General features: G+C 38.4%; 1 protein-coding gene across 2 annotated transcripts in view; it reads right to left on the reverse strand.

Annotated features, from left to right (window-relative positions):
* The window catches only part of HELB (DNA helicase B), a 66225-nt gene extending 51942 nt beyond the window's left edge, over positions 1-14283 (reverse strand). Inside the window, exons 1-6 of one of the 2 annotated variants that reach the window (XM_033221364.1) lie at positions 13986-14172; positions 11738-12157; positions 10379-10548; positions 6318-7220; positions 2778-2955; positions 1590-1731 (exon numbers count right to left, since the gene is read on the reverse strand). In XM_033221364.1, the coding sequence (XP_033077255.1) occupies positions 1590-1731; positions 2778-2955; positions 6318-7220; positions 10379-10548; positions 11738-12157; positions 13986-14172 (2000 nt within the window). Of the gene's footprint in view, positions 1-1589; positions 1732-2777; positions 2956-6317; positions 7221-10378; positions 10549-11737; positions 12158-13985 lie in introns of both variants that reach the window. The other variant, XM_033221363.1, reaches the window with a different exon arrangement.
* Between the last annotated feature and the right edge of the window lie 1142 nt (positions 14284-15425).

The raw sequence follows: 15425 nt of genomic DNA on the forward strand, positions 1-15425 counted from the left end.
TCCTGACTTCAGGTGATCCGCCTGCCTCATCCTCCCAAAGTGCTGGGATTACAGGCATGAGCCACCATGCCTGGCTTAGGATTTTTTTTTTTTTTTAGCTTATTAGCTATCATTAGTGTTAGTGTATTTTACGTGGGGCCTAAGACAATTCTTCTCCCAGTGTGGCCCAGGGAAGCCAAAAGACTGGACACCCTTCTTCCAGTTTCTGCTACATCCTACCTAGAAGATGTTCAATCAACAAAACATTTTGTAAAAAAGAGTAAAAACCAGCGATACATTTTGGTACAATGACTAACATAGACTCAGTATTCAAAGGTCCCATTGTATCTAGAGATTTTAATACAGTCACACCAATTAATGATAGGGATATGTTTTGAGAAATGCATCATTTGGCAATGTTCATCGTTGTGTGAATAGCATAGAGTGCACTTACACAAACCTAGATGGTATGGCCTAGGCTACACATCTAGGCTATAAGGTACAGCCTATTGCTCCTAGGGTACAAACCTGCACAGCATGTTACTGTACTGAATGCTGTACCCAATTGTAACACAGTGGTAAGTATTTGTGTATGTAAACATATTTAAACATAGAAAAGGTACAGTAAAAGTATAGTTTTATAATCTTATGGCACCACTGTCATAGATGCAATCTGTTGTTGACTGAACACTATGTGGCACATGACTGTATTAAAATAAATGTCATGAAATAATAATGACTGTGATTTTCGTATGTATGGACTATGGAGAAACCAAATGTCTGAGCTGACAGAGGATAACTCCAAAGGCTTATGCAAAGATGAAAGGAAGAGAAGGGTTCTTTTCTATTTAAGGGAAGTAAGATGCCATGGGTGCCTCTAAGATTCATCTAGGAGTGAAATACCACATTCAATTCTTTTGCCTTCTGCTTTCTCCCACAAAAATTAGGAGATATTTCTTACCCAATTCTCCCTTGCACGTATTTCCAAATCTCTATTCCCCTTGGGCTTATTCTAGTCCTTAAGCTTAATACAATTTTAATTCATATACATACTTTTAAAATCAGGAACTCATCCATTTTTAAATTTCAATAATAACTTATGCTGGACCAGTAATGAAAAACATTAACTTTGCTTTTCTTTTTTTTTTTTTTTTTTTTGAGAGGGAGTCTGGCTGTCACCCAGGCTGGAGTGCAGTGGCCGGATCTCAGCTCACTGCAAGCTCCGCCTCCCGGGTTTACGCCATTCTCCTGCCTCAGCCTCCCAAGTAGCTGGGACTACAGGCGCCAGCCACCTCGCCCAGCTAGCTTTTTTTTGTATTTTTTAGTAGAGACGGGGTTTCACCGTGTTAGCCAGGATGGTCTCGAACTCCTGACCTCCTGATCCGCCCGTCTCGGCCTCCCAAAGTGCTGGGATTACAGGCTTGAGCCACCGCGCCCGGCCTAACTTTGCTTTTCTAACTGTAGGGCAAAAGGTTTATAGTTGAAGGACGGAAGAGTTTTGCTAAAAGGTATAGTAAATGTATTGTACTAAATCATTCTAATTCAAATGCCATTTTTTTTTTATTTCTAATACAACAGACAGAAAATGCAAACTCTTAGTAATATTATACCTTGTAGCATTGTCCACAATTAGCTGAGATTCTGCTCTATGGTTTGTCTTTAGTTCAATAGCACAATTTCTTGACTTTAGAGTCTCAAAAAGATCTTTCAGCAAGTTACCAGGTTCAATACTGGGTAACTGTCTAATGTCACCTAAAAGAAAAAAAAAAAAAGATATAGTAGGAAGACTTACTCTGAGAAAAAATAACCCCAAGATTGTTTAAAATTATTTAAGAGTTTAAAGTTAAATATTTTACAAAAAACAACATTTAAACAGTATAAGACATAAAAATAGTAATAACACAATAAGGTGACAAAATCTAAATTGAACATCTTTCATACCTATAACCACAGGGAAACGGGGTAGAGGCATATGTTTTAGTCAACATATTAGGGGGAAAAAAAAACGAGCCTTAGACATTGTAGTTAGTCCCTTTTTCATTCATGTTCAATGTCTTACTGAACGTGGAAGAATCTATAGCCTCAAAGAGATAAAATAAGTGTACAAAATATACAACAAATACATGCATTTGATAACAGATACATTCCAGTAATCTTATAGTGATGTTCTGCTCTACCAAAAATACTTTTTGCTTGCAACAAATAAGCCCTAAATATAAGAAAAACATGTACTGGGGGAAGCAGAGATAAGGCTTAAGCCATTAATAGAATCAACTGCTTAAAATACATCCTCAAGTACCTAAAAAAAAAAATAGTTTTTATATACAACTTGATTCTCCAATTGTGATTTTATTTTTTTCTCCATTAAATCATATGTTCTACAAAGCATGACAACCCAAGAAAATCTAACTGAATATTATCAGAATTGGAAGAACTTAAGAGGCTGGTGAGGTCTAATTTATTAGCTTAGAATCATAAAATTACTTTTAAGTGGTCTATAATTCAAACTTTTTATTATTTCCAAATGATCCACATCCTGATTTACTCTGAATCTGTGGCACTTTTACTATATTAATAGCCATCATTTAGGTGATTAGCAGTAACCCTTCACAACCCTATTTCATTCACATCCTAGCCTGCTAATATCCAACCCAAGCTGATTAGGAGAGTGGTCAGATTTAACTTAGTGTAGCTTTAGTATCAGTTCTGGTGTAAACAACCAACTAAGTGGTATACACAACCAACTAACCACAATACTTTGAAATAAACATCAGAATTCCAACAATATTTTAACTTACCAAGGATAATGAGCTTAGAAAGTTTGGAGTGCTCACACAATAAATTTAAGACCGATTTGAAGATTCCTACAGACACCAAACTCCCTTCATCCACAACTAGAACTCTAACCGAAGAAAATTTCCATGGTTTGTTTGTGGTCATCATTGTTTGATTCCATGAATAGAAGCTATAATTGACCTACAAGCAAAGTATGGCATTCCTAAAGTCAGGTTATAAAATCTACAAAACCAATAATTAATAGCAAGTTATTTTAAGGCAAAACTCTTAAATTGGCAGGGGTGGGTGGGAAGTAGAGAAACACAAAAGTTATAGGGTTGAACACGCAGAACAGACAGACCAAATAAATCTAAAAATGAAAAAAAAGTCAGATTGTTCCAAAATCTCAACACTTCTCTCATCATTCTTAAACACAGAAAGCTCCTTATTCTTTTCCATTCCCAAATAAACCTTGTGGCCATCTGAGATATGCCACTGAAGCCCTCCCCTTCTCCCAACCATAGTACTCCATTCTGAAATAAAAGCAGCGCTTTCTCAATCTAATTATGAAAATACTACTTTTTCTTTTAAGTATTCCAAACTTCCACACCTCACCTTTTTAAAAACTACCACCACACCACCCCCAACAACAAATAAAAAACAACATTCTTTACTACAAATGTAATACTATTTATTATTTTTTAAATATAGACGAGGAAAAAAATGGTTGTAAAATTACAACCAGAGAACATTCAATATTTTAGTGTATGTCATTCCAAAAATGTTTCTATGTCATCAGTATGAACATTTATAGGTTGAGTATCCCTAATCTACAAATTCAAAATCCAAAATCCTTAACTTTTTGAGCACTGACATAACACTCAAAGGAAACGCTCACTGGAACATTTCAAATTTTCAATCTGTATTAATACAGATTTTCTAAATGGTATCATATCACATCTTCATCTAATTTTTCCACTAAAACTAGATTCAACATGTCTATTAAGTAAAGCCTTCATATTTCCTATCCAAATGCATCAATTCCCTTCACCAAAACCCCCGTGCTTGCAGTAGCCATGTCTCGCAACATTTGGAATTAGCCATTTCTTTTCTGTTATTTAATATATTCAATTTATTATCTTAAAAATGCTGACAGTTTTCACTGTATTTCCAGTGTTATCAGCTCAATACAGGCTCCATCTATCAGCACCTTGATGACTCCAATAGCTTTGCAGCCAGGTTCCCCCACACACAATCTCAGGATGGGATTGCCCCATAAAATACAGGGCATTCAGTTAAATTTGAACTTCAGATACACAATAAATGACTTTTTAGTATAAGCAAGTCAATGAATTATTTGATACGTACTTATACTAAAAAATTATTCATATTTTTATCTGCTAAATCTGGCAACCCTAGTCCAAAGATGATAAATGGCACTCCAGTGCTCTTTCTGTGCTCTTACACTCTCTCCTGAGCCTAAACATAGCTTCAGAAATATTCTCTCAGCACCCCAAGCAGATATTAAGATACTACCAACTAATCAGAATTGACACATCGGATCAAACTTGGTAATAATCCCTTTCGGGTGTCCCCTTCTAATTCAATCCTTCAGATTAATCAGACATGAAGGCATAGTACAAAAAAAAAAAAATCATAAACTGATCAGAAAACTCTCCTACTAATAAGCTACACTGAACATCTCTAGGTCTCCATTCATTCGTGTGATAAATAGAGGTAATAGGCAAGATATGATAAGCGGCTCATGGCTCTACGACTCTATAAGATCTTCCTTAAAACTTCTTTACTTCACTTTCTTGCTTAGGAACCTAAATGGCTCCCTAGGAGACCAAGTTCAAGTTTCATTGTTAGTGTGCAGCATCTGTAATAAATGAGGAAATAATGACACCATGGGAAGAACAACAAGCTGGAAGGCCATTTCAAGTCCTAGTTCTACACCTAACTGAGATCCTGGGCAAGATGTTTAACATCCCCAAACTTTAACTGGCTCTTCTGTAAATGTGGAGATAACATCACTTTATCAAACATGTAATGAGATCAGTCAAAATACTTTACAAACTTTAAAGCTCGAATTAACTGTCTAACCCAAGTTTAATTTCCACTATTCTGTCAGACATGGGCTTCATTCCAGTCAAGGCAGTCACCTCAAAACCCTCTATGTACACTATGATCATATTCCTCGATGCCTTTGCAAAGGCCTTTCCTGTAAGTCCAATGTCCTTCTCCTCACCTGAGTCTCCATGGTCCTTGGAGTCCAATTCAATGATTACCTTCTTTAGAAATCTTCCAACTACCAAGTTTCTTTATAAAATGGCAGGTCAGGGCTAGGGCTAGAGGAACCTCTCCAACTCTTACAAGCTTAAACTCCATGATTCTTAATTATACCCAATACTATTTTTTTCTCAAAAATGTTAATTTATTTGAAATTTTTATTGTGTGACTACTATTTGTCAGGCACTGTTCCAGGTGGAAGAAATAAAGATTTATACCAGATGAGCAAAGTCCTCACCTTCATCCTACAAAATATAAGCCTTTTACTTCCATTTCCACTCAAAATGTGGTCTATGGACTGTGACATGTTTGTAACCAGCCCCCATGAAAAACAGGTATTGTACCAGGATCTAAACTAACTATATCATTACGCCTATACTCTAGTGGGACTGATTTTTTTGTTGTTTTTAGACAGGGTCTTACTTTGTCACCCAGGCTGGAGTGCAGTGGTGTAAACACGGCTCACTGTAGCCTTGACCTCACAGCCTCAAACAATCCTCTCACTTCAGCCTCCTGAGTAGCTGGAACTACAGGTGCATGCCACCATGCCCACCTAATTTTTAAATTTTTTGTAGAGATGGGGGTCTCACTATGTTGCCCAAGCAAGTCTCAAACTCCTGAGCTCAAGTGATCCTCCCACCTTGGCCTCCCAAAGTGCTGGGATTACAGGCAGGAACCGAAGCACTGGATCCAATAGTTTTTTGTTTTTGTTTTTTTTTTTCATAAGACTTTCTCAAGGAAGGAAGCAGTGCACTGATTTACTTCTACCATTAGCTCCTTTCTCGTGCAAACTGGTAACAGTTTACAGACTGGCTGTTTTGAAAAGCATTGATCTAAATGATTAGTTACTGCAAGACAGGGATCCAGGAGACATTCAATAAATACCTACCAATTGCTTTAAGAAATAAGTTTGTCTTTAAGGTAAATTTTGTTTGTTTGTTTGTTTTTTGAGACGGAGTCTCACTCCGTTGTCCAGGCTGGAGTGCAGTGGCGCAATCTCGGCTCACTGCAACCTCCGCCTCCCGGGTTCAAACAATTCTCCTGACTCAGCCTCCCAAGTTGCTGGGACTACAGGTGCATGCCACCATGCCTGGCTAATTTTTTGTATTTTTAGTAGAGACGGGGTTCCACCGTGTTAGCCAGGATGGTCTCCATCTCCTGACCTTGTGATCTGCCCGCCTCAGCCTCCCAAAGTGTTGTGATCACAGGCGTGAGCCACTGTGCCCAGCCAACAAATGTTTTATCTACAGATGAAATGTCAAAGGTTTTACCTGACACAGTGTGTAGGCATGAAGACCAGTTTTCTGTCTTAGTAAGCCAGCTGCTTTCCCTGTAGGTGCTGTGAGCAAAACTTCTATAGCCTTGCCCGCCTCTAGTTGACTTTGCTCAGTAAAGGTAATCCATTCTTCTGAAGCATTCTGGTCTTGTTCAAAATCTTCACAGGCATTTTTTACTTCTCTTTCTTCCAACTGCTCTATATGCTTAAAAAGACGGCTAACAATTGTGGTCTTCCCACATCCACCTTTCCCACTTATGACTGTCACAGGATTGGAGCAAATCATCTCCAAAGCAGCCACCTGATCCTGATCCAGTGGAACTTCAACCTGATCCTGATCCAGCTGAACTTCACTTATTTCTGCATTAATTTCATTTTCACCATTAGTCCAAATACAGTCACCACTGTCCTGTGTGTCCACAACGTCCACAGGATTTTCTAATCTTGCTTCATCAGGTTTGCTCTCATTCAGTGCATCATCACTTGAATTCTCAGGTTTTGTGGTGTGAATAGAAGCAAGCACCTTTTTGACATCAACACATAAACGCCAAGGAGGCCTCTTCATCAGGTCACAAATTGAAAAGGCGATGGCTCTTTCAGCCTGGTAAAGGTCATAAGGGAAGACACAGGCCTTCTCATATGTCACCACACCAATATCCTTCAAAAACTTCAGAGACTCCGAAGCAGCATGAAATGACATATGATCTGACAATGTCAAAGTTAAGTCATTCACTTCAACATATGTGTGTCCATGTTCTCTACATATCTGCTTCAGTCTGGAATACATTATTAATGCATTCTTCTCCAAATCAGTCATCAGCTGGAGAAGAGACTCGCACTGACAAAATGCTATCCAACTTGCCTCACATCGCAACAGGTTCCACTCTCTGTAGGTTATCTTTAAGAAATAAAGTTCAGGTTGGTTTATAAACATCATAAGTGTTTATGAATATGTTCTTTATTAATAATTTTTTAAATCCCAGAAGACATGAACTTCAATGAAATTTGCAGAAAATACCATAGATCACTGATTTTTAAATTGGCTGCACTGTAATTAGAGATCTGTAAAATTTTTAAATAAAAATTATATTTTATCACACTAACACACAGTTTTAAAAGTGAAATAATACTATAAGGCTTATCACAAAAAAATATGAATCCTTTCCTTATCTCTTCACATGCCTTCTAAAGGCGACATCTCCAACACTTTAGTTATTTCTTCCAGAATTTATCTCCATATTTCTAAGTACTGTAGATATTTTTCCTTGATTGTTAAAAGATTTTAGATATTTATTATTAACTCCTTAATATGGAAAGTCTATCTCTATGGAAGGTCATTCTATTTTATACCATTACCTCCACAGGTGTTCCTTTGGTTCCTATATTTGAAAAATGTTGTAGTATACATTTTGTTCAATTTTGGTTAAATAGGTATTTATTATGCTTATGCAAATAGGATTCACAGCTGAGTGACAAGATGTACTCTGTTACATTAAGTTTTGCGTTGAACTCAGTGTGTATCATGAAGTTAACATCTGCCTCATTTTCTTGGCTTGTTTAGTTTTCCACGTGTCTATCAACAATTCTGCCTAAACTCTACAGAAGAGATACAGAACTCCCTTCACTATAATCTACTGAGCACATCATCTGTCAGCTCCATTTTTCCTTGATGGAGACATCACTCCTGAGCCCTCCATACCTTTTATGGGCTGAACTGTGTCCCCCACAAAATTCATATGTTGATGTCCTGTCCTAACCCCCAATATCCTCAGAATGTGACTATATTTGGAGACAGGGTTTTAAAGAGGTAATTAAGGTTAAAGGGGACCATTCACCTCATTGATGAGATCCTCTGGATGGGCCCTACTCTAATATGACTGGTATTCTTATAAGAAGAAGAGATTAGGACATAGACTAGCAAAAAAAAAAAAAGGCCATGTGAAGACATAATGAGAGATAATAACCATCTACAAGCCAAGGAGAGAAGCCTTGGAAGAAATCAACCCAGACTTGTAGCCTCCAGAACTGTAAGACAAAAAATTTCTGTTGTTTAAGCCATCCAGTCAGCAATACTTGTTCTGGCAGCCCCAGCAAACTAACACAATACTTGGATAGTGGTTTACATGCTGAATGGTGGGACCTCAGGCCTCCTCTTCTCTCATGAGTCCCAGAATGCTGCAACTAGGCTTAAACTCTCCATGTACAATTCTTCTCTGAGAAGAGTGACTGGACAGGAGAAAACACTTCCAGATCCTGACATGGGGAGAGGGAAGGAACTGTTCTCTAATGAAAAACCTGAGTCACCACCAGATAATCTCTGCCTTATCCTCACCTGGTATCCCCAAGCCTGGATGCTCTCAGCTGAATGGCATCAGGCAAGAGCAATCTCTATACTCTTGCTAGGGTGGGAAGCAGTAATCACTTAATGCCCACAATGGGGAGAGAATCTGGGACTTCAACAGCTCCTTAAACAGGTGTTCACTTAATCCAGAAGGCAGAAAATACAGTAGCTGATATGTAATGCTTTAATTTTTTTTTTTTTTTCCCAGAGGAGGTAGAAGGCGAGGTGCGGTAGCTCATGCCTGTAATCCAGCACTTTGGGAGGCCAAGGTGGGCAGGTCACTTGAGGACAGGAGTTCAAGACCAGCCTGGCCAACATGGTGAAACCCTGTGCCTACTAAAAATACAAAAATTAGCTGGGTGTGGTGGCACACGCCTGTAATCCCAGCTATTCAGGAGCTGAGGCAGGAGAATCACTTGAACCAGGCGGAGACTCCAGTGAGCAGAGATCACACCATTGCACTCTAGCCTGGGTGGGAAAAAAACAAAACAAAAAGAAGAGGTAGAGAGAAAGGGATAGTGGCAGGGAGGGAAGAAGGCTGGCCCTAGGATCTTGATAGATATAGCCTCAAACTCATTTGACCACAAAGAAAAACGCAAAGTCTATGCTTCACCAGGAAGACAGTGAGCCTAGCAAGAGTGAGAGTAAGGGCTTGATTGCATCTCCGTTCTACACTGGTAAGGTCTCGATAAATGTTTACTCTATTATATTAGCCTAACACAATGTGTATTGTTAATCATAAAATGTTATATAATTTATTCTTGAAATGTGAACAGGCTCCAAAGACCTCTAAAGAGCTAAAAAACGATCTTCCCTTCTTAATATCTCTATAAAGAACATTGGATTTTACAGGGTTTTTTTAAACAAAAAGGTAAACTATTATTATCTGCCTTTTACATATCATTGCTCTTCCATTCTTCTCCACTGAATAAATATATATAATAATCTCATGTTCCAGAATCTCATCTTTAAAAGCATACTGAATTTATAGACATTTTATGTAAGGGAAAAATTCCTTATTCTAGTATTTCTCAAACTCAGCATCTGCAAACATTCTTGAGGTTCCAAGAATTTTCTCAGAGTTTCTCAATTGTATTTTTCTCTGGAAAACCACCTTCTAACCAAGAACTACCAAGATTAAGTACCATATTTGGTTTCCAATACCACTGGAGCCTCAGTGTGTCCCTTTACTACTCATAGTCTCTAATAATAAGAACAGAAGTGGATTCATTTGTAAATGATGTTATTGTACAAAATAAAAATCAAATGGCATCATGATATATCACATGAATAATGAAAATTGTCAACAGTTCAAACTGGAAGTGGGAAACTGAGTTGCACAGCAGAATGGACTTGCCAAATTTGTAAGAGCTTTTGACCTCAATGAGATCTATACTCAAGTTGCAAATGACAATTTAATTACAGGACATTGGTCACATTAAATTATACAACTAAATTAATACCGATAATTTGAATGTCATCAATTTTTTTTCAATTACAAATGTATGCAACTCTGTAAGTTGCATAACAATTTATAAAAAGTTCTTATGCTATAGCCATAAGAAGTTTATGTACAGTTGCAACATTTGAATAAAAATAAATCAGTACTGGGGTCCACACAAATTTTTTTCCTTTGAAAGAGAAAGGAAAAATTGACAAATTTGAAACGATGCCTTACACAAGATTACTATATGCTGAGCAAATGTTTTACTTACTTTACTAAATCCAAGTTTCCACGGATGTGTACCTAAAATCTCTTCTATCTCTTTCAACATCTCTTTAGAACCTGACCCTATGAGCCATTTAAAGTGTCGAGGCAGAAGAACTGGAAGGAATTCCATTATTTTCGGAAACTGCAAAGCTGTCATTACATTTCTAAACGGAACTACAAAATATCAGAAAAGAACAAAGTAAAACATAAATGAACCCAAAGAATGACTGATTTGAAGTACTTTCTCATTTTGCACAACCAATTCAAGAAATCCAAGTCAAAGACAGATTAGTACATTTGCCTTAACCAGTAAGGCAATTTTGATCATATTATGACAATTGCTTTTGTACTGAGATGGTTTTCATTGTGTTTAACACCAAAATTTATGTTCTTTAAATGCTTAATGATTTCTTAGCCTTTTGTTTCCTACTATCTGCACTACAACAGAACAAAAATTCTGACTCAATTATATAAATTTAAAGCTAAGGATATAAAATAATTTACATAGTAACCTTTATAATCATTTTCTATAATCATAATCTTTTGTCACTGAAGTCATTCATTGATGTACCATCAAATTTATTTGATACAATTAGGAAATGAAATATTCCATAAATATGAATGCCCAGATAACAAATCATATTAAAAAGTATTTGAAACCATTTTGGACTGAAGTATTTCCTAAATATATTATTCATATCCTTGTTGTTCTTCTCTATCTCTTTAAACAGAATAATTTACAACTGATTTTTTTTTTTTTTTAAACTGAGACAGTGTCTCACTGTCACCTAGGCTGGAGTATAGTGGTCCAATCATGGCTCACTGCAGCCTCCATTTTCTGGGCTCAAGTGATCCTCCTGCCTCAGCCTCCCAAGTAGCTGTGACTACAGGTATGTGTCACCACACCTGGCTAATTTTTAAAAATTTTTTTGTAGAGACAAAGTCTTACTATATTGCTCAGGCTAGTCTCGATCTCCTGCGCTCAAGTGATCCTCCTGCCTCAGTCTCCCAAAGTGCTGGGATTACACGCATGAGCAGCCACCACATCTGGCCAGCAACTGATTTTTTTATTTATTAATGATTCAAGGTAATCTCTATGAGTACAAAAGTTAGAGAAAGAGATAAAATCACAATTTTAGAGGTGGAAAGGAACCGGAAGGATTTTAAAGATCAGCTCATATAATCCCTTCATGTTACAGATGAGAAACCTGAAATATCAATGGCATACTCCAAAAGCAGCATAAACACATTTTTCACCAAATGGATTTTTAAAAGGAATACTATGCTAGTGGTAATATTTTAAACACTGTAGTCAGTAAGTATGTCAATTTCACTGAAACTTGATGATAATAATCACACTTACTTTTGTTTTCCAGAAGAAGACTCATCTCATTGTCTGGGAACAACTCCTCCTGACCATTCTGTGCAGGCTGCTTTTGATCTTTCCTTCCAGTTTCCTTGTGGAAAGTTCTTAGTGTTTCCCTAAGATTTTCAAAGTTTAGGTTTTTGTAGTTTGATACCTCATTTACCCATGTTAAAAATTTATTAATAACATCACTGGGGACCTCACACTCTTTAAGAAAGAGAGCACACGTATGTTTTTGATTTGGTGGTGACATATCAGACTGCAAAAAGTAAGACGGAAATCCTTGAACTTGATATTGATAGCTCCTTGATCCCACCACAGGCTTTACTTGTACCTTCACTCTCCACCAAGCACCTGTTATCGGAAAACGTCCCAACACTTTACATGTCTCTTGTGTGTTTTCATCAGGAATTAAAACTAAAAAAAAAAAAAACAACAAAACCCACAAAAGTTAACTCTGGAGATTATTTAGAAACCATTTTCTCAAAGTTTTATCAAACTTACCACTATCTTTTATCTCCCTACAGCACTCTCTAAAGATGTCTGTTAGGGTGCCTGTAACACTGCATTCTGCCTACCTCTTTTTCTGTCTGCCTCTACTACACTGTAAATACTAAAACAGGACACTGTTGCATTTGTCTTTGTATTCCAAAAGGCAAGCACAGTACACAGCAGGTGTCTGCTGTTCCTCTTCTAAAACCAGTCCCCTCTCTGCTACTCTGACTTCAGCCAATACTGGCCTTCATGCAGTTTCTTTAAAATGCCATGGCCCTTCACTCAAGTTATTTCATCTGCCTTAATTGATCTCCCCCTTACTGTTTACTACATTTACTACAGACCTCAGCTTAACTGTCACTTACTTAGAAAAGTCTTCCCTGAATCTCATGTATAAAACCTCTCAAAGCACTATTTAGCATTCCTCCTAAACATTTAGTAACATTATAGGTACTTCTGTGATTAAAGAGTGTTTGTTTAATACACTAGAAGGTAAGCTTCATTAAGACTGCAACCTTGTTATTACATTTCTGTAGATTTTCCCAGCACGAAACATGCTAGTCAGTCGATACTTTAGAATGAATGACTAAGCCCTCCACAAATACTTAAAACTTTTCTGCCTAAATCTGTACTGTCCACCTACACGTGGCTATTTACATTAAAATGTAATAAAACTAAAAATTTGTCTCTTCAGTTACACTAGCTGTATTTCAAGTTCTAAACAGTTACATATGGCTAGTGGCTATTATACCAGACAGTGCAGATATAAAACACTGCCATCATCATGGAAAGTTCTACTGAACAGCACTGGTCTGCACATTAAAATATTTTAAGTCTCAGTCACAAAGTACACATAACGGGTATAACTTATAGCACAGAAAACTATCTTATAGCACAGGAAACTACTTACACAAGGTTTACCCGAACCACAAGGTTACTAACACTAGTTAATAATCATCTGTGCACTGAGGTGTTCCTTGTGTTTTGTTTTTTCTTTTCTTTCTTTATTATTACTATTATTATTTTTTTGAGATGGAGTTTCGTTCTTGTTGCACAGGCTGGAGTGCAATGGCGCGATCTCAGCTCACTGCAACCTCCACCTCCTGGGTTCAGGCAATTTTCCTGCCTCAGCCTCCCAAGTAGCTGGGATTACAGGTGTGCGACATCACGCCCAGCTAATTTTGTAGTTTTGTTGTTGTTGTTGTTTTTCTTTTTTACTAGAGACAGGTTTCATCATTTTGGTCAGGCCGGTCTCGAACTCCTGACCTCAAGTGATCCATCTGCCTTGGCCTTCCAAAGTGCGTGAGCCACTGCACCCCGCCTGTTTTGTTTTTCCAAGAAGCTGAGGAAGAACCACGTATTTGACTCCAGGCAATATAGGATTAATAGTTACAAGTTCTCATTCTATAGAACTTGAGGATAAGCGGTCAGAAAGAAAAATAAAATTTCAGATTCTGGGTGGAAATAGAGACTCAACATACACTGTTTCCTCAAGTGTAAAACTACCTCGAAGGAAGAACATTATAAATGAGAATAATTAATACAGCAAGCTTAACACATAGCATGTGTCCAGTTAAAGTCACTGCTACCATTATAGTTAAAATTTTACCCTAAGTAGGATGAAGCAGCTAGACCATTGAGAAGCTAAATCTGTTAGCAGCGACTGGGTGCCTTGCTCAGAGCAAAGCCAGAATGGGACGTGCTACGTTGGACCCTCCAACCCCATCCCCGGGGCAGGAGACTTCCTCACCGCGGATGCACCCGGGGAGGCTGCCAGCCTTTACGCCCCCACTGCACAGCTCTTCGGCGTCGACGAACACGGAGTCTTCATCCTCCTGCACGTCGTCGTTTAGGTAGTCTTCGTCCTCCTCCACCAGATCCTTGGGTGGAAGCAGAGGGCCCTGAAGTTGGCGCAGGTACCCACTCGACCTGGCCATGCTTCTCCTGAACTCAACCCAAACAACTCGGAAAAACCTTGGCTAACTGCACGGTCATGATCAGCCAATCAGTTTCACGACTGTAAGGCCATCAACTTCCGGGAACGGCCTGGCGGCGGCCAGCTTACGCGAAAACCGGTCGGTAGCGAAGCTCCGCCCCAAGTTTCCAGGAATTGCCGTGGGGAGGGCGTGTGGAAGGGGCGGGGCCAGAAGGATTAGGGGCGGGGAAGGGAGAGCGCGGGGCGGGTAGATGGGCGAGGCTTCCGCTTGTTTCGGTGCGAGGTGCCGGGAGGTGAGAGGATCAGGAAGGTGCCGGGAAGAGATCAGCACTGGGGAGTGACAGGCGTCGCACCTGCAGAACCGCCAATGCATGGCATCTCCTGCGGAGAAAGAACGCAGAGAAAGTCCACTTCTGAGCCTGAAGAACCCGGAAAAGCAAGCCCCACCCCAACCTCCCCAAAACGAAAGTATAGCAGATGCCCTTCTGGAATCGGATCTAGGGCAAGAACCCAGAATTGTCTTTTTAATGTACATTCCGGTCTGTCCATTTTGATGTTCAGCTAGATTTGGACACCACTGGATTAGATGACATTCAAAGTTCTTTTCATCCTTTCCTCTGTGAGTACGCCCTGGTCTCCCAAACTTATTTAAGCTGGGCTTAAATTTAAGCTAGGCTACCTGTTGACAGTGGGGCAAAAGCATCTCTTTGCAGCCCAGAGTATAGACAGGAAAAGGGGAAGGGAAATAGAAGAGAAAAGAACGTGGTTTTAAAAACTATTCTGGGGCTATGATTATCTTACTTGATGGGGATAGTACTTGAAAGTCTTGGTACTCTTTAAGAAATACCATAAATATATTACTACATTACTATATTGATACTGTTTGTTTTGGGATTAGTATCTTAATAATAATCCTGAAATAACTAAACATACACTATTTACTAAATCCAAAAGCATCTTATGCTATATTTAAATATACATAAACGACAACCAGCACCAAATATTTAAGAAAAATGAATAGGAGAAAATACAAAAAATGATTTTTTTTCCTTTGTGTACCAATTGAAAAATGCCCATTTTTGTTGCTTTTAAAAGAAATACTGTTGCAGCTGACAAAACACCAGTGTTTCCAAGGATTGGCTATATGAGGTTGAATTCCTTTGACGTTCACATGGCTACTGTTTCCACCACACTGAATCTCCTCTGACAAATGTCACACTTACTGACCTCTTCATTTCAAAAACCAGCGGATAC

Source organism: Trachypithecus francoisi, unplaced genomic scaffold (assembly GCF_009764315.1).
Source record: "Trachypithecus francoisi isolate TF-2019V2 unplaced genomic scaffold, Tfra_2.0 Lachesis_group11, whole genome shotgun sequence".
Taxonomy (NCBI): Eukaryota; Metazoa; Chordata; class Mammalia; order Primates; family Cercopithecidae; genus Trachypithecus; species Trachypithecus francoisi.